The sequence below is a fragment of the Arvicanthis niloticus genome, chromosome 21, assembly GCF_011762505.2.
Source record: "Arvicanthis niloticus isolate mArvNil1 chromosome 21, mArvNil1.pat.X, whole genome shotgun sequence".
NCBI classification, from domain to species: Eukaryota; Metazoa; Chordata; class Mammalia; order Rodentia; family Muridae; genus Arvicanthis; species Arvicanthis niloticus.
Window position 1 is genome coordinate 25,342,844 of NC_047678.1, and position 27,957 is coordinate 25,370,800.

General features: G+C 44.9%; 2 protein-coding genes across 3 annotated transcripts; both read right to left on the bottom strand.

Moving 5' to 3' along the window:
* Window positions 1-3,521: 3,521 nt before the first annotated feature.
* LOC117693867 (U8 snoRNA-decapping enzyme) lies at window positions 3,522-5,988 on the bottom strand. 2 transcript variants are annotated; one of them, XM_034484647.2, is made up of 3 exons: window positions 5,809-5,988; window positions 5,454-5,723; window positions 3,522-4,665 (listed from the first exon to the last, which is right to left on the bottom strand). In XM_034484647.2, the coding sequence occupies exons 1-3, from the start codon at window positions 5,944-5,946 to the stop codon at window positions 4,486-4,488; spliced, it is 588 nt and encodes a 195-aa protein (XP_034340538.1). In that variant the 5' UTR covers window positions 5,947-5,988; the 3' UTR covers window positions 3,522-4,485. The 2 variants fall into 2 exon arrangements, with proteins under 2 accessions (XP_034340538.1, XP_076774235.1); XM_076918120.1 differs by having other exon boundaries at window positions 4,518-5,723.
* Window positions 5,989-19,602: 13,614 nt separating this feature from the next.
* Window positions 19,603-21,378, bottom strand: LOC117693594 (U8 snoRNA-decapping enzyme-like). The gene is made up of 3 exons (XM_034484338.1): window positions 21,041-21,378; window positions 20,683-20,952; window positions 19,603-19,919 (listed from the first exon to the last, which is right to left on the bottom strand). The coding sequence occupies exons 1-3, from the start codon at window positions 21,179-21,181 to the stop codon at window positions 19,710-19,712; spliced, it is 621 nt and encodes a 206-aa protein (XP_034340229.1). The 5' UTR covers window positions 21,182-21,378; the 3' UTR covers window positions 19,603-19,709.
* Window positions 21,379-27,957: the final 6,579 nt, after the last annotated feature.

The following is a 27,957-nucleotide window of genomic DNA, read 5'->3' on the forward strand; positions in this document are numbered from 1 at the left end:
GTGCCAGGTAGGATGTCTTTAAAAATTATTATCAATGTAGCTATTTGGGAGGGTCAGATATTTGTCTCATTGTTTGATCAAATACTGTAATAAAAGAAATTTAAGGGAGGAGCATTTATTTTGGCTCACAGTTTGAGAGTGTTGTTCATTATGTCATGAAAATCATGGCATCAGGAACTTGAGGTAGCTGGTCACATTGAATTCATAATGCTGGGGCAAAGAGAGATGAACACTGGTACCCAACTCGCTTTATTCAGTCCAGGATTCAGCCCACTGAATGATGGCATCCACAGTAAAGGTGAGTCTTTAGAACCTAATCTAAATAATCCCTCATGGGTATTCCAAGAGGCTAGTCTACAAAGCGATTCCATATTCAGTAAAATTTACAGTATTCACACATACACAAACACACACACATGAGAGCACACACACATGTGTACAATGTCTCTGTCTCTCTCTTTCTGTCTCCTTCAAGTAACCCCTTATATATATATGGTCCTATAAGTACGCACAATAAGTCTATTGGTTTGCTTAGCTACACTTAGGTGTAATTGGTACTTGGTTGGTGCCCACTCTTCGGTGAGAAGATGCTTGTCCATTTTTTCCCTAAGGAAAAGTGACTCCCATAGTCCTATAGAATAATATGATCTCTATGCTTCAACAGTCACCCCTTCTGGTTGCTGGCATCCCCATGGCCTTGAATTGCTTTCCTCGGGGCTCCATCAAGCTTCCCTCTGTTAAGTGCTACTGACCTGGGAAACCATGTTTTGACACGCCACTCTGTTCCTCTGTCATCTCTGGTCATATCTTAGTCACCAAGGATGTTGGCTCCTGATTTCTACACCTCTCTTAACATGTGTCCCTTCTGGCATCATAACCTTCTTGGCTGCTCACCTGACTCTCTGCCTCTCCAGCCCAGGATTTTGTTCCTTTGTCCCTTTTATAGCTTGTCTCCCACCTCTGGCCAGCCATCCTGTGTTCTCAATTGGTCCTTAACTTTCCCTGAGATCACTTCAGCTCCCCAAATACAAGTGTTTCTCTCTGCCTGAGATCCACTTCCTGGTTATTCCCGCCTTCAGGGGATCTTATGATTATTCCCAAGACAACCCTTCATATCCATCTCACTGAGTTTGTAGACCTTAGGCCTCAAAACTTGTCACTTCAACCTCTCCCGTGACTCTCTTCTGAAGACATAACCTCTCCCTCCTTACTCCTTCCTAAAATGACCCCAACTCTGTGGTGAGCATCTCCATCTGAGTTTCTGAACACTGGTATGGCAGCCAGCTTTTTATTTTATCACCATTTGGAAACTTATACAAGGGGAAGGGTTAATCTTAAAGCATCTTTTCATACTTCATGTCTGGCTTCCTGCATTGAGTTGAGGCCTATGGCAAGGCAGAGACACTGTAGGAGAGAAAGGGTGGTTGACTCATGGCAACCAGGAAGTAAATAAAGTGTAACAAGATCAGGCCAGGTCCAGGCTATAAAACAACTCCAAAGATCCACTTCTCACAACTAGGCCATGCCTCTTGTTCTGCTAACTCCCAACCATTTATTCCAATTTTGAATCCATCAACAAATTGGATTCATTATGACAGCCCTGACCATGAACTGCATTTCAGGAGACAATCTCACGGCCACACCTAGGCATACTTTACTAATTCCATAGGCATCTCACAGCCTAATCAAACTGGCAATCAGAGACTCTTCATCACAAGTGAGAGAGAAAAGGAGATGGATGTACAGACCCACCACCACCCCCAACACCCCCACCACCCCCACCCCCACCCCCACCACCATAGATTTCCAGGCTTCCAACTCTAGCAACCAACCATGGCAATGAAATCTTTGGCCTCTCCTTTAAATTGAACACCTCACAGGCTGCCTCTGCAGTCTGCTGTCTACCAGTTTGTTTGCCCTCCACCCTCATATTCCTGACACTGCTCCCAACAAAGCCAACAAAATGGCTGGTGCTAAATCCAATGGACTTCTCTGACCTAACTCACCAAAGCTCTTAGAAACACGGAGAAGTGTTTGGTTTGTTAAAGCAGCTTTCCCCAGGTTCTTGATCTGTTTTACCATGTTCTACCCATCTTCCCAAGTCTTGGGGCTTTGACCTGCCCATCACTTTTCTCTATGGATAATCTCCAAATAGAACTTTTATGCTGTTTACTGCTTTAGCTTACAGATTCATATCCCTGTGTCTTCAAATCTTGTTCCCTTATCCACTGAGTTTTGTCTTCATCCACAACACAAACACCTTGTAGTTCAAATTAAAAGTCACCCTGGAATTCCCCACCTCCCTTCTCCAACAACTAGGCTGTCAGATAACACCATGATCCCCACCCCCATCTGTCTCTGTGCACCTTCACTACTCAACCCTTTTCTGGGTCACCACCCTCTCCCATAGAAACTATTGTGGCAGGTTCCTCCATGTCCTTCTGATTTCTGATCCACACCAGAAATGACTTGCCTGAAATAGGCACTGGGCCATCCCCGTGGCCTGTAAAGATCTTGTGCCAAAAGAGCTGCCACTTCTCAAGCACAGCCTCCCATTGCTTAACTGGTGTTTAATTATATTGGCCATATTCTGTTCTATGAAAGGCTCTTGTCAATGTTGGTGGCAAGTCTTTTATTGCCTCTCCCACTTACATTACACCACTAGCAAGAAATGGAGTCTAATCCCCACCCATTGAATACAGTATTAAATGACTTGATTGGCTAATGGGGCACGGAAGTTACACTATGTATTTTCAGAGCCTGGATCAGTCATCTTGTAGCTTCTACCCTAATCTTTTGATACCCTTCTCTGGGTACTGAGTCATGAAGGAATCTCATCCAACTAGACACAGGGGCTTTGTCCCCACCTGAGCCCAGCCTTTTCAACCTCTCTACTAAGACAATGAATTCTCCTGACAAGCCCTATCTACCAGCTCAATATTATCTAGACTTATGTTGTTTAAAAGGCGGGAGATTCTAGGGTGGCTCTCATGAATCCTAGGCTGGCCTTCAACTATGTAGCCAAGCATGATCTTGAACCTCTGATCGTCCCGTCTGAGCACTGGGGTTACAGGTGTTTGCCATTTATGTGATGCCAGGGGTGAGACTCAGGCTCTCATGGATGCTAGGCAAAGCTACATTAGCTACATCCCCAGAATCTGAAAATTGGAGAATTTTCAAAAAGATCCACATCAGTGACAGGGCAGTCTTGAGATAAAAAACAGTTACTTGACTATGAAATACCTCCCAAGATCCTGATTAAGAAGTATGTCCTGGGATGTTCTGACAAGATTCTTCCCCCCTCAGGGCCTTCACACATGTCTCCTTAGAAACTTCTTTCCGAATCCCTACGTGATTACCCGCCTCCTTTCCCTTCTTCCTTCTTAACTAGGGCCTTTCCAGATGAACCCAAGTGAAAGAATGTCAACAGAATGCTTACAAACACAGGCATCACAAACCTTTAGCCTCTCTTTCTATCAATGAGCAGTCATTGATAAACTCCAGTCCAGAAGCCAGACAGCTGTTTTATCATTGGTGTTTTATTGGGACACAACAACCACAAATTTATGTATTGTGCAGGTAAGTTTGACGTGGCCAAGTTAAAGCGTTCCCATGGACACCATGTGACTGACAGCCTATAGATTTTACTGTGTGCTGTGTGCCTACTCCTCACTGTGAGGTCTTAAAGACAAGAACAGTGGCTCTCTACTTCTCTCTCTACTTCACCATACCTACCACTGAGCAAGTATTAACCCAAACCTTTTGAAAGAGCTAGAAACATGGAGGCCCAGATATCAGCCTAACTTTTCCAGATGCCTCTTTTTTGGCTCTTTTTTTGGCAGGGCGGGCTAGACAGAGACAAAGGGAGCTCAAAGATGAACAGGCTGCAAGACAAGCATCAAGAGTGAGGTCTCAGGCCCCAGTTCAGCCCAAGAAGCACTTGACCCGTTCCAACCCTCAGTTGGCATGCAGGGCTAGGTAGGCCCTTACCCCATGTGCTGAAACCTACTGCTTTGCTCAAGCCTCAGGCAACATGGGGCCAGTCTCAGAAGCCCCTTTGCTTTCCTAAGAGTCATGGGCTGGGCTGGACACTGGACGGCAGCCTTGCAGCAGATGGGGAAGAAACCCTCACATTTACCAGGAAAGGAGTGGCATGTGCCAAATGCCACATCACAGTTAAGGTGGACAGATGACAGGGTGCCAGGCTGTGTGTGACCACAGACTACACACATGCATACCTGGAGCTTCCAGGCTCTCTGTCCATGTATAAGGTAGGACTCTGAGATACAAGGTCTTTTATCCCTAATGCCACCAGACAAGGTCCTTCGTTGAAAATATTGCATATCTACCTCTGTTGTTACTCTGGTATCATCTATAACCCCTCAGACCCCAAAGAGAAAACACGTGCCCCTCCCTCCCTTTTTCTCTCCCTTCCTCATGCCAAGGCCCTCAACCTGGGTTCCAGGGGTCCATACTGGTCCAAGTCTACCTAGAATCTGGGATCTTGAGTTTTGCAATAGTGCCAGGATCCAGAAGTTCCAAGTCCCGAAGAGCTTCTAGTAGCTGCTCCCGGGCAGCACCAATGAAGGAGTTCTCCAGAAAGGCAGGCAGGCCTCCCCCACCATCACGTAGGATGTACAGGGGTACCCGCACCAGGCCCAGCACCTATGGAAAGCAGACAGGGGACAAGTGGGGCTTCAAGTACCTCAACACATTATTACCTTATCTACCTTGGAACAGAACTCTCCAGAGAACGGCCAAGCAGAACGGGGCCCAATAGCCACACCTCAGGGGAGCTTAGAGAGCCACTCTGTGGACAAATGACCCACGCTGGGCATCATGCCCTGTCCATGTTAATCCTCCATCCTTTTCCTCACCATCACTGGCTACTGCCTCCCTGAGGCACACATGGCTGTAACAGTATTTCAAAACATATTACTTACACCACTGAATAGGTATCACTTGGGTGCTCAAGAAAAATGCAAATACCCAAGTATTCCTCTGACATCCTTACCCAACTCAACTGATTCCGATGGACTGTTCAGTCTACACACTGCCAAAGTGGGCGCACTAATCAGTTTTGATATCATCCTCACCCCTAGGTTCGGAGTCACCTCTACACACAGGCTTAGCATTAGACCTCACTGTCAGACTTTCTGCTTAAGGGAAATATGAGCCCAAAATCAAGAGCTTAGGGTATCATGCACATTAGCATAGAGCAGCAGAGACCCTTGGATGTGTGTTCCAGAAAGCTCTCTTCAGAGGCCACTAAAGGTGACTGAGTGGGTGGTATTATCCAGCCTGGAGATGACCGAGATCTCAACTAGTTCATGCCACTTGAAAGAATTCAAAGTCGGAGGGTCAAAATCTCCTCCGCCCTGTGGCTTTTCTCGGTGAGGGACATTGGGGTTGGGGAGAGGACAGAGATGGAGTGGATCCCAGGCTGGTCCCACCTCCAGCCCGTGGTCCTTGGCTTGAGGCGCCCTGGCTTCCACAGCCTGCAGCTGTTCCAGTGTCAGGCGCTTGGCATAGAAGTGGGCCACCACGCGCGGTCTGGCCGCGATGTGTGAGCTGCGGTAATCAGAGCGTTCCACGCGGAAGGCAGACATCGCTTCGCCCAGCTCCTCGCGCAGTTCACGGTTCAGCCCGTCCTCCAGGCAGCTATCCTGCGCGTCCACGAAGCCGCCAGGGAAGCCCAGGCGCCCGTCGAAGCGCATCTGCATCTGGGGGAGGAGGGTATGGGTATGATGGTTGGTCAGGGCACGCGAGCCCCGGGACGGGGTGCGGCAGCGCACGCCGCGTCCTCACCAGCACGGCGAAGCGCATCGGGATACGGCCGAACAGCTTGCGGGGGTCGGGCGCGTAGAGCAGCGCATGGCAGGCGTGACGCCAGCCCGGCCCGAGGGCCAGGGCTTCGCTGAGCTCCAGCTTCCGAACCCCCTGCATCTCGAGGCTCGCACTTCCGGGTTCCTGCAGAGGACAGCGCCTCGGGGCGGAGCTACGCGAGACTCGGCATCAGCCAATCAGGATGAGTCTCTCAGGAGGAGCCGGAAAGACACGCTGGATTGGCCCTTAGGCTAGGGCGGGGCTGAAGGCTTGGTATGGTAGAGACAGGCTCAGGCCAGGTTAGGAAGTGTTTTGGAACCTGAGCAGAATTTACTTACTCAAGAGTCAGGGCAGTGCAAAGGACAACGCAATATTTAGGAAACTGTTCGGGGTTGCTCCATCCATAGGAAGGAGCCTTGGGATGGGAGGAAGGTAGTCTGGCTTAAGAGCTTATGTTTATCCTTGGGGGGGAGGGGGGGAAGGAGAGGTGGAAACAAGTCTGGAGTGGTGGAAATGTAGGGACTGACTGAATACAAGGGGGCGCAGGGACCAGCGCCAGGACGGAGCTAACACTTTTGGGGGAAGGGAAGAAGAGTGGCCAATGGGTGTGGTTACAACAAGCATTGGCTGAGGCTCTGGGTAGTGGTGTGGAGCCTGGTATATGGAAAATGGCATATGGAAATGTCACAGGTCCCACAGCAAGGTTGGGGATGGCTGGATGGCTGAGGATGTTGCTAAAGCACAGAAAAGAGAGTGGGGAGGAGTCAGACAAGACACCCCCCCCCCCACCTCCATCACCACACTGGCAGTAAATTAAAATACCCTCAGAACTTTAAATTCTGAAGAATAATGAGAAAGAGGTGGACACTTAATGCCTAAGCTGAGAACCTGGGATTCAGGATGCTTCAGTTCAGCTGGGCTGCCTCATCCGAAGTTGAGTCCATATATCAAGAACCTGAATGTATTTAAGGAAGGGAAGCGGTGACTCTCAAGGTCTAACTTCAAGTCACAGCCTGGACTTGGCAATTTGTTGTAGAGCTCAGAACTCACCCAGACACAGACTTGTGACTTTAGTAGAAGCCGCTCAACCCTCTCAGGTTCCCAGTTACAGACCTGTTAGTGGATGTGGAATCAGCCTAGGATGGGGGTAAAATTCTCCAGAGAGCCAGACACAAAGTAAATGCAGCCATTCTTGGATTAGAGGGTGGAGGTTTGATGCTGTGTCTTATGTCAAAGATTGAGGCCAGCATCCTAAGAATAAGAGCAACACCAGGAAAAGCCTGTGGATGTCTTTCCTTGGTCCCAAGTAGCACGGCAGAGATGTCACTGACTGAGACAGTCACATCATGGCGAGGCTATAGGTGTGATAAAAGTGCTCAACTAACATTCAAGGGACTGGCAAATCATCCTGGTCAAACATTAGTATCACTTTGCAAAAAAAAAAAAAAAACAAAAAACAAAACAAAACCAAACAAAAAAAAAAAACAAAAAAAAACCAAACAAAAAAACCCCAAAACAACAACAAAACAAAACAAAAAACCTTTATAAAACACATATGATACCTTCCAATTCCAGAGCCCCATCCCAGGCCAATTTCAAGAAAAATTTCCTGGGGGTAGTGAGAAGACATGGTGGTTCTTTGTTTTTGTTTTGTGGACGTGTGTAGTGTATGTATGTGTATAAATTTATGTGCATGCATAAGACATGCAAGTACATGTTCACATGTGCATGGAGGCCGGGGTCAATTCTGAGTGTCTCTGGGTGTCTTCCTCTATTGCAGCCTCCCTTATTTTTGAGAAAGTATCTAATGCTGAACACTGAGATCACTAATGGTCTAGAATGGCTGGTCAGTAAACTCTGGGGATCCACCTGTCTCCACTTCTCCCATACCAGTGCTAGAGTTACAGGCATGTCCACTACTCTCGACTTTTGTGGGGGGCTAGAGAATCCAGACTCAGACCTTCATGCTTGCAAGGCAGAGGTTGTATAGACTAAGACATCTTCCCAACCTGGCTTTTAAACACACACCATTTGAAAAGCCACCAAGGCCAAGAACCAACATTGTCACCTCCATGGTTTCTTCTTGAGTTCCTGCCCTGACTTCTTGCAGGGGATTGTGACCTGTAGAAGAATAACTCACACATGCCCTTCCATGTCCTCCAGTTGTTTTTGATAAGGGTGTTTTGTCACAGCAACAGAAAATCAAACTAGGATACAATGTCTTTCAAACAACTCTGTGTCTGTCTGGCCCCTGCGTTCTCATCCTCTACCCTGCCACACAGAAGCAGATTCCAGGAGTCAGGGCTGGAGGCGGACTGAGCCACATGCTCAGAGCTGTTCCATTCTGATAATGGCTCACATAGACAGAAAGCAACTCCATGGCTGTCTTTGGAAGATGTTTGGGAGCCCAAATGATCCTTTTTTTCTATTTTAGAAAACAAATTACACATCTCTCCCTTCATTTAAAAAGAAAACAGGCTACAATATTGTACAGAGTTAACCCAGAACCTCATGCAAGCACAGTGTTAAGAATTATGGTGTTCAAGAATTACTGTAGACAGCATGTCTGCAGTACTACTATATGTCTACTATACCACTCCTATAAAATAAACTGTGAATCTTGGTCCAATCTATAATAACTACAAAGGGCCACCTCCAAACTAAGAGAATATAATTGTTATACTTTCTGTAGTAACAGGCTAAAGCTTAATATGGGTTTATGAGTTCATGTTTGGCCTATATAGACCTCCAGGCATCTACATATAGAAGCATTTGTAGGAATGTCTATGTACTAGGATTAGTAAACCCCTTACATTTTTGTTCTTGTTGCTGTTGCTCTGTCAGTTGGGAGGACCACAGGGCCAATGACTCCTGATGCTAATGACTCAGTTAGGGCCTAGAACTTGCTTATGACATCACATCCCAACGAAAGAAACCAAAGCTCCTTAGGAAACTTCCACCGAAGGGCCAGAGAAGATTCCTAGTGACTATGCAGTGAATATCAACCATCTTGTGTTGTCAGGAAGAAAGCTCAACCCCACCCGTACTCCTCCCAAAAAGAAAAAGAAGCCCAAAAATGTCAAGAGAACACCTGCACTGTTGTTAGATCTGAGACAGAAAGTCACAGGCCACTGCTGAGTTTTCAAAACAGAAACAGTTTGAGTAAAATAAAATGATTTTACTTTTGATTTATTTATTATTTATTTATGTATTGCTTATTTGTTTATAATGCAAAGTAGAAAATAAATATCCTTATACCTGTACTGATATGGAATGTAGATACATGTGGAATGAACAGCTGTGCATAGGCAGGGTCCTTCACGTGGAAGAATTAGTGATCATTTCTGCAGCTATTTTGTCCCCCAGCAGAGCATAGCTCAATAGTGACTTCTTTCCGATGAGTAAACAGTATACAAAGAAGAAAACCACAGTCCAGGTTTGTAGCTTTGTGGAGAAATTGGCAACCACTACTTTAGGGGGACAATCAAGATCAGCATCTGGCGTTGGGTGTCACAGTGACAGAGGAGACTAGATATGATGTCAAGGTAAGCATCTAGCATTGGTCTATCAGTGACAGAGGGGACTAGATATGATGTCAGTCAGAATCTGGCATTGGGTGTCACAGTGACAGAAGGGATTAGATATGATGTCAAGATCAGCATCTGGCATTGGGTGTCACACTGACAGAGGGTAATTGATAAGATGTGATGAAAATGGTTCTTTTGCCTGAGACCTCCCTCCCCAAAGGAGGGAACTCTGGTCTAAACTGTGAGGAAAGCAGCAAGTCAGCCTCGGCAGAGGGACATCTACAGGTAGTTGACAAGTAAACCTTAAAACTGTCCAGGCATTATTTTAGTTGTTTGGAGTTACTGGAACAAAATGCCTTAGACTGGAGGGCGTATAGACAAGTAAAGTTTATTTCACACAGTTCTGGAGACTTGGAAGTCTAAGATGAAGGGGCTGACACACTTGGTGTTTGCTGAGGTCCCAGTTCTTGATTCATAGGCCGCCTTGTAGCTGAAATCTCAGAAGGTTCTGGAGAGTTCTCTAGGGCTGCTGCAAGGTCACTAATGTTATTCATAAAGGCTCCATTATTGTGGTGTAGTCCCCTCCCAAAAGCCCCCATCCACAAATATCATCGCAGGGTTAGGATCTCAGCATGTGGACTGAAGGACAGATGCAGAGGGCATAAATATTCGATCTATACAGTCAAAATAGAAATGGAAATTTCCACAGGTGCCTATGGAATAAAGGAGAGCCTCAAAAGATGCGCGGCACCCAAAATCTGAGCATGTGGCACCCAAAATCTGAGCAAAGATGAGGATATTATGTAACAGCCAAGAGAAGCTGAATAAAATTTTAGTTAATATTAATGCTTTAAAACTGGCTCCTTATTTTGAGATCTATATCATACTAAATTAAGATATTAATAGGGAAATTAAATTGCATATGTGGAAATTTCTTGCACTATTCTCTCAATTTTATTATGAATATAAACTGCCTAAAATTGTGTTTACTTTAGAAAACCCAGGCAGGCACTGGCTAAGGGACGTTTACAAGACGATTAACCTAGTTTCTGCCATAATTGAATTACAAGGAGGGATGAGACATGGCAGCGGATCTTACCATGAAAGAGATTGGGTAGACATATCAGCTAAAGCCAGAATGGGGGAAATTATTGGATGTCCAAAATTTAGTGACAGTGCCTGAGGATGGATGGAGGCAGAGATGAAAGAAACCAGACAGCCTACAGCCTTGGGCCAATACACAAATATACTTTTTGTTCCTAAACTTATGTTGAAATCCTTGACTCCAGCCCCAGACTGATGATGATCAAGGCACCATAACAGTCTGCTTATGTCTGAACCACCCAAGGAGCAGCAAGTGCCCTGCCTAGAGAGCCTGCTGTCCCCAGGCTTTCCTGGCATCATGGGATCCTGCCCCTCTCACTGTAGGCTTGTTGCAAACAGAGCTTTCTTTTTCCAGTGACCCAAGTCCCTGGCTTTGTTACATCCAAACGCTCAGGACCAGGGGGTGTCTTGATAAAAGGGCTAGAAATTTTTTACAGCACACAAAAGCACAGCACTGGAGACTTCCCAGTCTCCAGAATGAGGGAAATAACTTTTAGTTGTTCAGTTATTGAGGTGGGGTTGGGGGTGGATTTTTATCCAGTGTTAAAGTTTTAGGTCTAGTTTACCTTTCCAACTGTTACCTGGTAGCCCTCCTGTTGGAAGTTCTGAAAACCCATCCCAGGACCTGGTCTTCTTATGGCTCATATTTATATGTCAGGCATCCAGTCCTTACTTATAGAGACAAAATGCCAAAGCCAAAATTTCCAATTTTAATACCTGAGCTGTGATCATTTGGAACCTTACCCTCAAGGACCTATGATGCCTCACACAGATCTCTGAGGACTAACCACTAACAATGCAGGGAACATTCCACAAATGACTGGGTTCAAGAAAAATAAATAAATCTAATACAACTTGTTACCCAACAAGACAAGGAGAGGTCCTTTTGCCCATTGGGGACATGGGGTCCTAGCAGGAGGCCCTTGAGGATATAAGGCTTATTTCACCACTGCCAACCCCACTTCAACAACTGAACAACTGAAAGTTATTTTCCATTCTGGAAATACTGGAGACTGGGAAGTCTCCAGTGCTGTGCTTTTGTGTGCCATAAAGAATTTCTAGCCCTTTTATGAAGACACCTCCTGGTCCTGAGCGTTTGGATTTAACAAAGCCAGGGACTTGGGCCACATTTGAGTTCAAAACTGAACAAAGTAAATAATTTGGGTCATGTGACTACTACTGTGAGGAACTGCCCATGGTAGGCTGGGGACATGGGTGGTAAGAGAATTCACCAAGACACCGAAAGACAAAGTGAGAGATTATTGAAATACACTATTAAAAAAAGAAAAGCAGCAGGGGAGTGCCCAGAAGGAACTGGGCTGCTGGGAGGTAGCAAGGGGGTTCTTTGTTTTTTAATAATGGTTGAGATGATTGATGATGATGGTGATGATGGTGTGTGTGTGTGTGTGTGTGTGTGTGTGTATGTGTGTGTATGTGTGTGTATGTGTGTGTATGTGTGTGTATTTGTCTGTGTGTGTGTATAGCGGGGTGGGGGGTACTCTACCTTGTCCTTATGGTCCTCTGTGATGGCTGAAGTTATATTTTAAGTTTAAATTGCTGTGATTAGGCAATCTATAAAACAAAATTGCCTCTAACATATAAGCCCCACTTGCCTAAGGACAGATAACTTCCTGGAATGTTGGGGGCTGTTGTTCATGGAAGACAACAAGTCATGTGTTTTTGCTTTTGTAAGCAAGCTTCGTTGCTCTAACTGCACAGGATGTGTGCTTGATCACACATAGGCAGGAAGTATGTCAGGATGTATACTTGCTCCTGATTGGACGAAGGCAGGAAGTATGTAGCTTATGGGTTTTACCTATAATTTGGTGCCATACTTTGGAAATCCTGGATATGGACCTGGCCGGTATCCTTGGTCCTGGCCAGTATTTAATAAAGCTTGCTTCAATTGTGGTAATGGTCTTATTTTCACCCAGTTGGAATTAACAGCCTCCAGCCTGGAACCATATTCCAGTGGACAGGTGGACTTCCCATTAATCTTGTTGAGAAACAAATTTTACAGTATTAGTTGATTTTCTTAAGACCAATTAATGTACTTGTGCAAAGATACCTGACATAATAGGGGTTAGGCTCTAGATACGTGAGTGAGGCATCATGGTGAAGAGCTCCAAACTCCGGAGACCCTTCCTCAAGTCTTAGGACATTTCGGCCACCCAAAAATCACAAGAAACCATACCTGGATGCAATCAGCAGAGGTTTATTAGGTGAAGAGCCGGCGGTCAAAACGACAAGCTCTTTAGCTCCAAGAGCAGGGTTTTGGCCCCGTGTGGTGGGTGGGTTAAAGGGTCTTTTATAGCATGGGGTGGGGGGAGGAAGGCATTTTCGCGAGCTTACACATGAATGGTTGCATTTTAGAGCGCTTACACATGATTGGTTGTTTTACAAATTTTGAACATAGCACTGGGAAGACCAAGGGAGGGGTAACCAAGAACAGTGGAACATTTCAGAGAATCTAGCCCAAATGATCTAGAGTCGTGTGAAAATCACTGCACACTCATTCTTCTCAAAAATGTGGTTTTTACCATGCTATTGTGTCCTATCCTGCCATTTGCCAACTATTTCAGATGAACTATCTTCCAGCTATAGTCCCACCTAGGTGGCAGCATCTTTATCTGTAGTCAGGAATGCCTTCCTGCCTTGGGCGAGGCTTGGGGAATGTAATCCAGCAAGTGTCCTTCACCTGGAATGTGAAGGCCTGAAATCTTATGTTCAGTTTCGCGTTCTGTAAGGTGAAAAATCTACACATATTTCATAAAATGGCCTTTATAATTTTTCACTCTACAATGGGTCATTGGAGGTCAGACTCAAAATGGCCATGGCCTGGTTGTTAAATTTACAAAAATATTTTATTTTGTATCTATAATTGGGGATCCGATGCTTGCTGTACAAGAATAATGCAATTGTTTGAGGTAGGATGGTAATGTGGTTACAGTTTTAAATGTTCTTTGCTCTTTGCAGCTAAATACTAAAATATGTATAAAGCACAAGCTAAAAATAATCCTCCAAGAGACAGAGGCTGAGGGTGTGAATACAGCTTTAGAAGCTGGATTTCTGGGGACCATTCGGGCTTGTTTTTTAAAAAATTTATATAGTTTGATGTTTCCTGTAGTAAAAAGTTAAAAGTAGGAAGATCTTTGGCTTCTCCTGAATTTGAAGGTAAAGGTTATAATTTACATTTGAATGAAGCGTTTGCATTTCATAAAACCTTTTAGCTGACATGCTCCCCCCCCCCCCCCCAATCTCCTGGACCAGGAGCCTGCAGGAGGAATGAGGTTCCAGTCTCATCTCATAAGCTCCAAGACCAATTCTAAGACTAATGTTGCCTAAGATCGCCAATGCCTGTCACCTGCCTTCGAATGCCAAACCAACTCACATGGTCCTCACTGGATTTTCCCTGTGTTCTAAGTGAAGAGCCAGTGTTGAGAACCACAGACCTAGAAAACCATGTGGTGACAGGACACAGGGAATGCTGTCAGAGAGAACAACTAGAGGCTTATCAATAGGACTTCCTGTAAAGACAATCTACCATGGAGGGACATTGTGTGTGTGTGTGTGTGTGTGTGTGTGTGTGTGTGTGTGTGTGTGCGTGCATTGTAGTGTGTGTGTGCAGACACACACACACATTTTTCTGTGTGGGGGGTAGAAGCTAGAGGGACGTTCTTGGGTATTATTCCTTAGTCACTGCCCATTGTTTCCTATGAAGACAAAGTCTCTCATTGGTCTGAAACATGTCAACTAGACTAGGTTGGTTATCCCCGTGACTCCAAGATTGTGATGACAGGTATGTGCCCAAGTTTTTTCACCCACCTTTTTGGGATGAAATTCAGGTCCTTGTGCCTACAAAGCAAGCACTACAATTGAACTAGCCCTTAACCCTGAAAGGACACTGCAATTGTTTCTAGTTTGGCTGCAGTGGCAGAGGTTATTATTGGCTATAACAACATGGATTTCCACTCATCAGGGCTGACCTGGCTACAGCTGCTACCGAATGCCAGATCTGCTAATAGCAGAGGCCAAGACAGGGCATCATTCCCCAGGGTGACCAGCCATCAACTTGGTGGCAGGTTGACTACATTGGTTCACTTCCTTCACAGAAAGAGCAATGTTTTGTCCTTTCTGGACTAGATTTGCCTTTCCATTATGTAATGGTTCTGCTAAAACTACCATCCATGGACTTACAAAATGCCTTATTCAGCATCATGGTATCCCACACAGCATTGCTTGTGACCAAGGAACTCACTGCACAGCTGGAGAAGTACAATGGTTGGTGGACCCACAGTCGTGGGATCTTCTGGACTTAGAATGTTTATCAATTCTGGTACCAATTTCTGCCTTAGGTTTCTATCTCTGTGATAACACTATGACAAACAACAACAACAACAACAACAACAACTTGGGGAGGAATGGTCCTTTTATACCCTGAATCACATTGAGTAAAACCAGCCCAGGAATTCAAATTGGTTAGGAACCTGGAGGCAGTGCTGTTTACTGCCTAGTTCCTCATGGCTTGATCAGCTTGATTCCTTAGAGAATCCATGGCCACCAGCCCAGGAATGGTAACAGCCACAATGTGCTGGCCCCTCCCACATCTGTAGTCACTGAAAGCACACTACAGGTTTGTCTGCAGCCCAGTTTTACTAGGCAGTTTTTCAACTCAGGTTCTCTCCTCTCAGATGATTCTACCTGGGTCAAGCTGACATAAAACTAACCAGTTTAGGTCTATTATAGAGGATACAAATTGCCCAAGTCTCTCACGAACGCTAAGAGCAAGCAGATATCCCCTCTTTGTCTCTTTATGCCAGAATGGGGGCTAATGATAAGGATATAGCTAATCGGAACCTCCTACCTTAGACATTTTGTGGGCGGAAGTGGTACACATGCATGATCAGAATTAATAGCACAGTTACAAAGGAGTGAGTTTCCAGTAGTTGAGGTGCACTCCTTGTCTCTCAGATCATTCGGCTGCCCTTGTCTCCTGTTCCGTAGACCTTTGCCTCCATCCACGTCCTGGAACTACTGCCGGGTGTCTGGCTGTTGTAAATGTACAAGGTGGGGCCTTCAGAAACCCAAGAGGCTGGAAGCCGAGAGGGTGGGAACAGCAGTCCTGTCTGGAACTTTCCATTCCTACTTATACTAGGTGAGCTCCGTGTAGAACTTGTGCTGAGGAGAGGACAGGGTCCTTGACAGTCGTCCATGCAGAAGGGTTGAGGTTGGGTCTGGTGGCCCTGGTTTTGGTTGTGTGATCAGGGTGAACTGGACACTTTGTGGGAGAGTCTGGAATGTAGATTTTCCCTAGCCTCAGAGCTGGTGGGAGAGGAACCTCCGTGCATCTTTCACCGCTCCTTTGGCGCCTCAGTACTGCTGGCCTCTGATTCCATAAGTGAGGGCATACGGACCGGCGTGGGCACAGTGGTATTTTAACCCTCCAGTGGTGACTCTGACAGACTGTGCCCACTACTTGGGGCGGGGGGAGTGAATGGCCATATGAATTCAGCCAGAGAAACGGGACCTAGAAGTCATGGGGGAGGGGGGGAGACGGTTGTTTCTCTTTGGTAGACTTCATATAGCCTGAAGGCCATGACAGTCTCCATTACCCTGCCTGGCCCACACCCTTCTACCTCAGAGTATTAAATAGAGTAGCCCACCATTTCCTCTCCTCTTAAGGAATGAGCCACACCCAGCATCTTCCACATGGCACAAACTCTGCTGCTCTTTGCAAATATTGTCAAGGGTGAAATGTTCATATCCAGTTTTGCTTTTCTGCTCATCAGGTAACCGGAATATTTGGGGTACTGATTTAAATATTTTCTATGCAATAACCACCCCCCCCTTTCCTATTCCTCTCTCAGTAACTGTCTTAGTTAGGGTTTTACTGCTGTGAACAAACACCATGACCAAGGCAAGTCTTATAAATGACAACATTTAATTGGGGATGGCTTATAGGTTTAGAGATTCAGTCCATTATCATCAAGGCAGGAGCATGGCAGCATCCCAGCAGGCTTGTTGCAGGCAGAGCTGAGAGTTCTACATCTTCATCTGAAGGCTGCTAGTGAAAGACTGACTTCCAGGCAGCTAGGATGAGGGTCTTAAAGCCCACACTCATAGTGACACACCTACCCCAACAGGTGACACTCCCTGGGCCAAGAATATACAAACCATCACATTAACCTTATCTGTTTCACTTAGCCTTCCTCAAAGTCCAAATTCACTGGCATCCTTCTTCCCAACGTGGTCCTGCCAGAAAACAGCAGCTTTGCCTCAAATCCAGCAACTGACAAGGACTTGCACTCAGGTTAGAATGAAGTCTGAAAGTGATTTCTGTAAAGAGGGAAAGTGCAAGGTTGAGAAGTAGAAACTTCTTGCTGATTCTGCTAGAGAGGCATCAGTGTGTGTGTGTGTGTGTGTGTGTGTGTGTGTGTGTGTGTGTGTGTGTGTGTGTGACATGTCCCCTCTCCTCTCCAGGAAGGAGCAGCAGCAGCCTGTGCTGACACAGTGCTGGCTGACCTGCTCCAAGTTAATGCCAAGTGCTCCCTCCATTAACCCTCTCCCCAGGAATCACAACCCCAAGCTTGAGATAAGGAAGTCAGTGCTCAGCTGGAAGTCCTGGCTGCTGGGAGCAGGGCTGGAGGCTGGATGAGCTTCCACCTTCTTCTCCCATCCCCCAGGCCCAGAGACCTGTGCTTACAGGGACACAGGGAGCCCTGTGTGGTTGTCATCCCAGCTGACCATCCCCCAGCAGGATGGGAGTGGATGAGAAGAGACATGCACAGTCTAGCCTACCTCTTTCCCTCCTGGGAGGGAGGCACCATCAGGACCAGGCTAGGGAACTAAACCCAGACCAGCCCACCAGTGTGTGATGACTGAACCCACTGCCTGGGAGGGATGCTTCTTAGATAAGGCAGTGGATTATAGACATCAGTAGCAGAGGCCTCAGAAAGTAAGTCAGTTTTACAGAAGTAAAACGTGGAAATGAAACCTTCCAAGGACGCTAGGGAGCGTGAGTGCTAGAACACAGAAGCCTACCTAAGTAGAGCAGCAGGGAAGTTGAAGAAATAATCACAGGCAAGGATGAACTGTGGATGCAGTATTCCTTGTAGAGCCAGAGCCAGGCACTTGTGTGTGTGCATGTATGTGCACGCCTGTGCGTGTGTGCATGTATGTGCACGCCTGTGCGTGTGTGCATGTGCGCGCGCACGTGCGCGCGCGCGCACACACACACGCATTATTTCCCTCTGGCCAGCCATCTGAGAGTTTATTCTATATGAGATGTAACCCTTAGATTTGGATTAGATTAGGAGAAAAGACCCAGCAATGAAACCTTCTAGGCATGGCCTCTAGAGCTGCTCTGACAGTCACCCCACCTTTGAAAGGACTGAAAGGGGCCTAGCTGGAGTCCACGGGGTCCTGCATTACTTTTCCAGGGCTCTGCTCGGCCTCCTTCCTTCATGGGATCCTGTCCTGGGAGAGCATGTTTTGGCCTGGCCACTTGGCCCTTCTGCTGCTGTACTGACTCTGTGCCTCCTTCTTCATCAGTGAGGGTGTTGGCTCCTGGCTCATATTACCTCTCCAGCATGTGTCAGTTTCTGGCCTCAGTATTTACTGCCTGCTCATTTCCCCTTCTGCCTTCCTATCCTGAATCTTGCTTTACCCTTTTACAGCAACTTCCCTGGCTTTGGTTCAGCCATTCTTATCTCCCCAGTTTTCCTTAACCAATCACCTCTCTCTGTTTCAAACCCACTTCCACTGCACACTTTTCATGCCCAACCGTCTGCATCATCAAGATCAAGATTTTTGATTGTCAGGCTGCTTCACAAAGTTAACTGATATCTCCATCCCCATAGGAGAGACATTGAACTGGCAGCTCTGTTATCCATCATTATAACCTCTACATTCTTTATATACATTATTATTATATATTATAATATATAATTACAATTATTATATAATACAATAATATATTATTATATCATTGTATTATACATTATATATAATATTATATATATTATAATATACATTATAAGCATAATATAATTTTTTATATATATATATATATATATAATCTTTTAAAAACATTCTGTTAGCTAAAAGTAAAGTTGGGCAAATGTGTGGTTCTCAAAGCCTAAAAGAGTCATTGTCTGGGTCTTTAGGAAAAGTTTTCTGACCACATTCTGGAGTCTTTAGCAGCAAGGCTGAGTCTGCCTAACTACATCAGGTTCTCAGCTTCAGCTGAGAGAGCAAAAGAGCCTAAGGGCCCTGTTGACAGCATCTTCTCCTAGAAGGCTTTTTTTGGCAGGGCAGGCTAGGCTGGGCCAACTCCCTTCTGAACTCTCCAGAGAGGATGACACACTCAGAGGTCTTAGGTCCAACCAAAGGCAGCCCAAGAAACCATCACCCACTTCTGACCCTTTATGTTCAGTTGTGGGAGAAGCAAGGGAGGATGTGGAGCTGGTAGGGCCTCCTCGAGCGTTCTGGAACCTGTGGATCTGGTTGAATCTCAGGTGAGAGGCCATTTTCAAAGGGAAATCCCATGCTGTCTTACAGTTTTACTGCTGTGAACAGACACCATGACCAAGGCAACTCTTATAAGAAGAACATTTAATTGGGGCTGGCTTATAGGTTCAGAGGTTCAGTCCATTATCATCAAGGCAGGAACATGGCAGTGTCTGGGCAGGCATGGTGCAGGAGGAGCCGAGAGTTCTACATCTTCATCTGAAAGCTGCTAGCAGAAGAATGACTTCCGGGGAGCTTGGATGAGGGTCTTAAAGCTCATGCCCACAGTGGCACACCTACTCCAATGGGTCACACCCCCAAATAGTGACACCTTCAGGGCTAAGTGTATTCAAACCAGGACACCTGCCTCTGGCTCCTCCAGCAAACATGGAGCTGCACACCAGAAGGCAGCTTTACAAGAGAAGGAAAGACTCCCCTGATTAGCAAGGAACGGAGGGGATTACAGTTCCAGGTTAGAGTGACCATGAGGGGAAGTGTGCTAGACCATGTGTAGCACAGGGTGCTTGTGTGCATGCCTGGCAGGTGCCAGGAGGGACTTAACATGTCAAGGACCCTGCAAAGGGCTATGAATTTCTGTCCCTGGTGCCATAGGGTGATGGGGTCTTTTGTTCAAAGTGTACTGCATTGCAGTTCTGCCTTTTAATCTGGTATCAGCTGTCATCTCCAAGGCCCAGGAAGCATTTCCCTTCTCCCCAGGCTCCCCCACTACCAAGTTCTCTCGACTCAGGTCCCAATCAACCTTAGAGTCTGCTTAATTTGAACAATTCGTTCCTTGAGGTCTGAGGCAGTTTCATGAGCCAGAATTCCCAAGTCCTGGAGGGCTTCCAGTAGCTGCTCCCTGGTGACACCAATGAAGGAGTTCTCCAGGAACGTAGGGAGGCCTCCCACACCATCCTGCAAGGTATACAGGGGCACCCGTACCAGGCCCAAGACCTTTGAAAGGAAGGAGAGAGGACAAGACAGTTCTCACTACAACAAGCTATTTCTAGAGCACATATCCCTGCAGAGCAGGTCCTAATGCTTCATCCTTCAGTGGGGCCCAATGGGCCTAACCCTCCCCAGGCATATTGGGTCCACCTCCATGTTAATCCTTCCAACAGCACTTTCTGGCTCCTGTGGCCTGAGTACAGGTTCAGCCCTATCCTCTAGCGTTTCTATAACAGCTGTGTAGGCCTCACCGGGGAACTCAAGAAAACTGAATTCACAGGCCTTCCTCCTACTTCTCCCTTACCAAAGATTGTCCGAGAGAAGTCAAAAAGCTGCTTGCTCACTAGAAGTTGACAGTGTGAGTGCAGGAGTCACTTTTCTACACCTTCTCCACCCCAACAAGTTCAGTACTTGCCAGAATTAGGGAATCACTTCTATGCCTCCCTAAGTCAGGGGCCCAAAGACAAAGCACTGTTATGCTTTCATGGTATCATGCCTATCATGCCTGACCATTATCACACTTGGCTGGGTGTGTTCTAGAAAAAATCTCTGCAGAGGCCAGTCAAGTGTGTGTGTGTGGTGTAAAACGTTCACAGGAGACCACAGTGGCAGTATTATCCAGCATGAAGATGTTCAGGGTTTTGACTAGTCCTGAACACCGGGACGGGCACAAGGTCTGATGGCCCGGAACTCCTAAGGGGGCTGTCTTTGGAAAGGGACCACAGACAAGGGAGGCAGGTAGAGGTAAGAGGTCCCAGGCTGGCCCCACCTCTAGCCCATGGTCCTCGGCTAGTGGTGCCCCAGCTTCCACGGCCTGGAGCTGCTCTAGTGTTAGGCACTTGGCATAGAAATGGGCCACCACTTTCGATTTGGACTCGGCAAGGGAGCTTCGGTAGTCAGTGGATAGCATGCTGAAAGTGGACACTCCCTGGCCCAGCTTCCTCAACAGTTCCTTATTCAGCCCTTCCTCTAGGCTGGGGCTGCGATCATCCACAAAACCACCAGGGAAGCCCAGTCGCCCATCAAAGCGCATGGTCATCTGGGGAAAGAAGAAATGAGGATTACCTAGGAGACAAAGATAATCCCAGAAGGGCACAGGGCTAGGACAGCTAGTGGCCTTTCCTCACCAGCACAGCATAGCTCAGCAAGATGCGGCCACCGAAGAGCACCCCTGGATTGGGCGCATACAGCATCACGTAACAAAGATGCCGCCAGCTGGGCCCCAGGGCCAAGGCGTCCTCCAATTCTATCTTACTGGTCGTGGCCATGGATCTTGACTTTTGTCCGCTCGCGTGTTCGTAGTTCGCAGGAGATTATCATTTCAGACCACCAATGCCTTCAGGGTCCATGAGCAGAACGGAGATACCAGTGTGGGCTTTGCTAATGGAACAGCATATCTAGTCAGGCTGGGGCCTTTTGGCCAGGCAGGGGAGAAGGCTGGGAAGCTGAAAGTTTCCTCAGGATTGGCCCCCTCCCCACCCTCCCGTACCAGGGCGTGGCTAAAGGTGTGGCTAGTGTCCTAAGTCATAGTTAGGAGGCCGGCAAAGTTAAGAGTCTCAGGTTTTTTACCTTGGATAAAATCAGATTACCAAAGTCGCAAGACTAGGGTATTGAGAGAGCCACTCTGGTCTGGATAGAACCAGAAAGTGTGGGTTGGAGTTGGATGTAGGAAAAGTGAGTAGAACTGTAAACTTTTTCTTTTATTTTTTTTAACTAATTTATTTATTCATTTTAAATCCTGATCGCAGCCCTCCTCCTCCTCCTCCTCCTCCTCCTCCTCCTCCTCCTCCTCCTCCTCTTCCTCCTTCTTTTCCTCCTCCTCCTCCCCCCTTCTCTTCCTCCTCCTTCCCCCTCACATGGCCCCTCCTTCATCCTCCTCCCCTTCACTTCTGAGAAGTGGGAAGTCCCCCTCTGGGTCCCAACCCACTCGGATACCTCAAGTCACTGAAGGACTAGGTACATCTTCTCCCACTGAGGCCAGACAAGGCAGCACAGTTAGGGGAACGCGATCCACAGGCAGGCAACAGAGTCAGGGTAAGTCCCCACTCCTCTGTTGAGAATTCTCTGTTTAGCTCTGTACCCCATTTTTAGTTGGGTTATTTAGTTTGCTGGGACCTATCTTCTTGAGTTCTTATATATTTTGAATATTAGCCCTCTCTTGGATGTAGGGTTAGTGAAGCTCTTTTCCCAATCTGTAGGCTGCTATTTTGTCCTATTATTGGTGACCTTTGCCTTACAGAAGCTCTTCAGTTTCATGAGGTCCCATTTATCAACTGTTGATCTTAATGCCTGAACCATTGGTGTTCTGTTCAGAAAATTGTCGCCCAAGCCAAGGCGTTCAAGGCCCCATTTTCTCTTCTATCAGATTTAGTGTATCTGGTTTTATGTTGAGGTCTTTGATCCACTTGGACTTGAGTTATGTGCAGGGTGATAAATATGGGTTTATTTGCATTCTTCTACATGCAGAAGGCCAGTTAGATCAAGACCATTTGTTGAAGATGCTTTCTTTTTTTCCATTGTATAGTTTTGGCTTCTTTGTACAAAACCAAGTGTTGTCAATTTCATTCATCAACTTGTCTGTTGCTATACCAATACCACACAATTTTTATTAATATTCCTCTGTGACACAGGTTGAGGTCAGGGATGATGATGACACCCCCAGAAGTTCTTTTATTGTACAGGATTGTTTTAGCTGCCCTGTGTTTTTATTTTTCCATATGAAGTTGAGAATTGTTCTCTCAGGGTCTGTAAAAAATTGTGTTGGAATATTGATGGGAATTACATTGAATCTGTAGGTTATTATTGGTAATATATTCATTTTTACTTTGTTAATCCTACTGATCAGTGAGCATGGAAGTTTTTTCATCTTTGGATATCTTCTTCAATTTATTTCTACAGGAAATTGAAGTTCTTGTCACACATGTCTTTCACTTGCTTGGATAAATTTGCACCAAGATATTTTATATTATTTGTAGCTATTTTTAAGGGTGTTGTTTCTCTGATTTCTTGCTCAGCCCATTTATTGTTTGTATAAAGGAGGGCTATTCATGAATATACAAGAAGCCTACAGGACTCTAAATAGACTATACCAGAAAAAATTCCTCCCATCACATAATAATCAAAACATCAGATGTGCAAAACAAAGAAAAAATATTAAAAGCAGTAAGGAAAAAAGGTCAAGTAACATATAAAGGCAGACCTATGAGAATTACACCAGACTTCTCACTAGATACTATAAAAGCCAGAAGATCCTGATCAGATAACATACAGACCCTAAGAGAACACAAATGCCAGCTCAGACTACTATACCCAGCAAAACTCTCAATTACCATATATGGGGAAACCAAGATATTCCATGACAAAACCAAATTTACACAATATCTTCCCACAAATCCAGCACTACAAAGGATAATAGATGGAAAACTTCAACACAAGGCAGGAAACTACAACTTAGAAAAAGCAAGAAAGTAATCTTCCAACAAACCCAAAAGAAGATAGCTACACAAACATAATTCCACCTCTAATAACAAAAATAACAGGAAGCAACAATCATTTTTTCTTGATATCTCTCAACATCAATGGACTCAATTCCCCAATAAAAAGACATAGACTAACAGACAGGCTAAGTAAACAGGACCCAGCATTTTGCTACATACAGGAAACGCACCTCAGTGACAAAGACAGACACTACTTCAGAGTAAAAGGTTGGAAAACAATTTTCCAGGCAAATGTTCCCAAGAAACAAGCTGGAGTAGCCATTCTAATAGTGAATAAAATTGACTTTCAACCAAAAGTTATCAAAAAAGATAAGGAAGGACACTTCATACTCGGCAAAGAAAAAATCTACCAAGTTGAACTCTCAATTCTGAACATCTATGCCCCAAATGCAAGGGCACCCACATTCATAAAAGAAACTTTACTAAAGCTCAAAGCATATATTGTATCTCACATAATAATAGTGTGGACTTCAACACCCCACTCTCAGCAATGGACAGATCATGGGAACAGAAACTCAACAGAGACACAGTGAAGTTAACAGAAGTTATGAACCAAATGGATTTAACAGACATCTATAGAACATTTCACCCTAAAACAAAAGAATATACCTTTTTCTCAGCACCTCATGGTACCTTCTCCAAAATAGACCATATAACTGGTCACAAAATAGGCCTCAACAGATACAAAAAGATTGAAATAATCCCTTGTATCCTATCAGATCACTATGGACTAAAGCTGGTCTTCAATAACAACAAAAATGATGAAAAGCCCACATACATGTGAAAACTGAACAATGCTCTACTCAGTGATGACTTGGTCAAGGAAGAAATTAAAAAAAAAAATTGAAGACTTTTTAGAATTTCATGAAAATGAGGACACATCATATCAAAACTTGTGGGACTCCATGGAAGCAGTACTAAGAGGAAAACTCATAGCTCTAAGTGCCTACAAAAAGAAACTATAGAGAGCATACACTAACAACTTGACAAAACACCTGAAAGCTCTAGAACAAAAAGAAGCAAATACACCCAAGAGGAGTAGATGGCAGGAAATAATCAAACTCAGGGCTGAAATCAACCAAGTAGAAACAGAAAGAACTATACAAAATATCAACAAAACCAGGAGCTGATTCTTTGAGAAAATCAACAAGATAGACAAACCCTTAGCCAGACTAACCAGAGAGCACAGAGACAGTATCCAAATCAATAAAATCAGAACTGAAAAGGGAGACATAACAACAGAAACAGAGGAAATTAAAAAAATCATCAGATCCTACTACAAAAGCCTATACTCAACAAAACTGGAAACTCTGGATGAAATGGACAATTTCCTAGACAGATATCAGGTACCAAAGTTAAATCAGGAGCAGATAAACCATTTAAATTGTCCCATAACCCCTAAAGAAATAGAAGCAGTCATTAAAAGTCTCCCAGCCAAAAAAGGCCCAGGACCAGATGGGTTTAGTGCAGAATTCTATCAGACCTTCAAGGAAGACCTAATACCAAATCTCTTCAAACTATTCCACAAAATAGAAACAGAAGGAACACTACCCAATTCTTTCTATGAAGCCACAATTATGCTCATACCTAAACCACACAAAGACACAACAAAGGAAGAGAACTTCAGACCAATCTCCCTTATGAATATCAATGCAAAAATACTCAATAAAATCCTTGTAAACTGAATCCAAGAACACATCAAAACAATCATACATCATGATCAAGTAGGGTTTATCCCAGGAAAGCGGGGATGGTTCAATATATGGAAATCCATCAACATAATCCACTATATAAACAAACTCAAAGAAAAATACCACATGATCATATCACTAGATGCTGAGTAAGTATTTGACAAAATTCAACATCCCTTCATGTTAAAAGTCTTGGAAAGATCAGCAATTCAAGGCCCATACCCAAACATAGTAAAAGCAATATACAGCAAGCTCATAGCCAATGTCAAACTAAATGGAGAGAAACTTGAAGCAATCCCACTAAAATCAGGAACTAGACGAGGCTGCCCACTCTCACCCTACCTATTTAACATAGTATAGGAAGTCCTAGCCAGAGCAATTAGACAACAAAAGGAAGTCAATGGGATACAAATAGGAAAGGAAGAAGTAAAAAAAAAAAATCACTATTTGCAGATGATATGATAGTATACTTAAGTGACCCCAAAACTTCCACCAGAGACCTCCTAAAACTGATAAACAACTTCAGCAAAGTGGTTGGATATAAAATCAACTCAAACAAATTAGTAAGATAAACAGTCTGAGAAAGAAATTAGGGAAATGACACCCTTCACAATAGTTGCAAATAATATAAAATACCTTGGTGTGAATCTAACCAAACAAGTGAAAGATCTGTATGACAAGAACTTCAAGTCTCTGAAGAAAGAAATTGAAGAAGATCTCAGAAGATGGAAAGATCTCCCATGCTCATGGTTTGGCAGGATTAATATAGTAAAAATGGCCATCTTGCCAAAAGCAATCTACAGATTCAATGCAATCCCCATCAAAATTCCAACTCAATTCTTCATAGAGATAAACAGAGCAATTTGCAAAAATTGGAATAGAATTGAAGACCCAGAAATGAACCCACACACCTATGGTCACCTGATCTTTGACAAAGGAGCTAAAACCATTTGGTGGGAAAAGACAGCATTTTCAACAAATGGTTCTGGTTCAACTGGAAGTTGAACCTCCAGTATGCAGAAGAATGCAAATTGTTCCATTCTTATCTCCTTGTACAAAGTTCAAGTCCAAGTGGATAAAGGACCTTCACATAAAACCAGATACACTGAAACTAATAGAAGAGAAGGTGGGGAAGAACCTTGAATAATTGGACACAGAGGAAAACTTCCTGAATAGAACACCAATGGCTTATGCTCTAAGATCAAGAATTGACAAATGGGACCTTATAAAATTGCAAAGCTTCTGTAAGGCAAAGGACACTGTCAATAGGACAAAACGGCAACCAACAGATTAGGAAAAGATCTTTACCAATCCTACATCTGATAGAGGGCTAATATCCAATATATACAAAGAACTCGAGAAATTAGACTCCAGACAACCAAATAACCATATTAAATGTGGGGTACAGAGCTAAACAAAGAATTCTCAACTGAGGAAACTGGAATGGCCAAGAAGCACCTAAAGAAATGTTCAACATCCTTAGTCATCAGGGAAATGCAAATAAATACAACACTCAGATTCTGCCTCACACCAGTCAGAATGGCTAAGATCAAAAACTCAGGTGATAGCAGATGCTGGTGAGGATGTGGAGAAAGAGGAACACTCTTACATTGTTGGTGGGATTGCAAGCTGGTACAACCACTCTGGAAATCAGTCTGGCAGTTCCTCAGAAAATTGGATATAGCATTACCTGAGGACCCAGCTATACCACTCCTGGGCATATACTCAGAAGATGCTCCAACATATAACAAGGACACACACTCCACTATGTTCATAACAGTCTTATTTATAATAGTCAGAAGCTGGAAGAAGCCCAGATGTCCTTCAACAGAGGAATGGATACAGAATATGTGGTACACTTACACAGTGGAGCATTACTCAGCTATTAAAACAATGAATTCATGAGATTGTTAGGCAAATGGATGGAACTAGAAAATATTATCCCTGAGTGAGGTAACCCAATCACAAAAGAACACACATGGTATGCACTCACTGATAACTGGATTTTAGCCCAAAAGCTTGTAATACCCAAGATATAACTTACAGACCACATGAAGCTCATGAAGAAGAAAGACCAAAGTGTGTGTGCTTTGGTCCTTCTTAGAAGGAGTAACAAAATACTCATGGGAGCAAATATGGAGACAAAGTGTGGGACAGAAACTGAAGGAGGGGTTGTATGGAGACTGTTCCACCTGGGTGTCTATCCTATGTGCAGTCACTAAAGGCAGACGCTGATGCAGATGCCAGGAAGTGCATGCTGACAGGAGCCTGATAGAGTTGTCTCCTTAGAGGTCTGCCAGAACCTGACTTAAACAGAGGTGGATGCTCACAGCTAACCATTGAACTGATCATCAGGTTCCCAAGGGAGGAGTGAGAGAGAAGACTGAAGGAGCTGAAAGGGTTGGTGGCCCCATGAGGAGAGCAACAATACCAACCAACTATAGCTCCCAGAGTCTGAATCACCAGCCTGGGAGCACATAGGGAGGGACCCATGGCTCCTGCTGTATATGTAGGGGAGGATGGCCTTGTCAGGCATAGGTGGGAGAGGAGATCCTTGGTCCAGTGAAGGCTGGATGCCCCAGTGTGGGGGAATTCAAGGGTGGGGAGGTAGGAGTGGGCAGGTGAGTGGGGGCACATCCTCATAGAAGCAGGAGGAGGGAGAATGGGATAGGGGGTTTCTGGGTGGGTGGGAGTGGGGAAAGGGGTTTACATCTGAAATGTAAATAAAATATCCAATAAAAAATTGGTTTTTTAAAGTTAATTTTGTATTCAGCCACTATGCTGAGTGTGTTTATCAGCTGTAGGAGTTCTGTGGGGTGGTTTTTCTGGTCACTTATGTATACTATTATATTATCT

What these genes read in the sequence shown, in the direction of transcription:
- LOC117693867 (XM_076918120.1), bottom strand. Translation starts at nt 5,946, where the DNA reads ATGCAGGGGGTTCGGAAGCTGGAGCTCAGCGAAGCCCTGGCCCTCGGG. An exon ending in CGATGCGCTTCGCCGTGCTG is followed by an intron (nt 5,724 to 5,808) that starts GTGAGGACGCGG and finishes CTCCTCCCCCAG; the next exon opens with ATGCAGATGCGCTTCGACGG.
- LOC117693594 (XM_034484338.1), bottom strand. Translation starts at nt 21,181, where the DNA reads ATGGCCACGACCAGTAAGATAGAATTGGAGGACGCCTTGGCCCTGGGG. An exon ending in TGCTGAGCTATGCTGTGCTG is followed by an intron (nt 20,953 to 21,040) that starts GTGAGGAAAGGC and finishes TTCTTTCCCCAG; the next exon opens with ATGACCATGCGCTTTGATGG. An exon ending in CCGAGGACCATGGGCTAGAG is followed by an intron (nt 19,920 to 20,682) that starts GTGGGGCCAGCC and finishes TTCCTTTCAAAG; the next exon opens with GTCTTGGGCCTGGTACGGGT.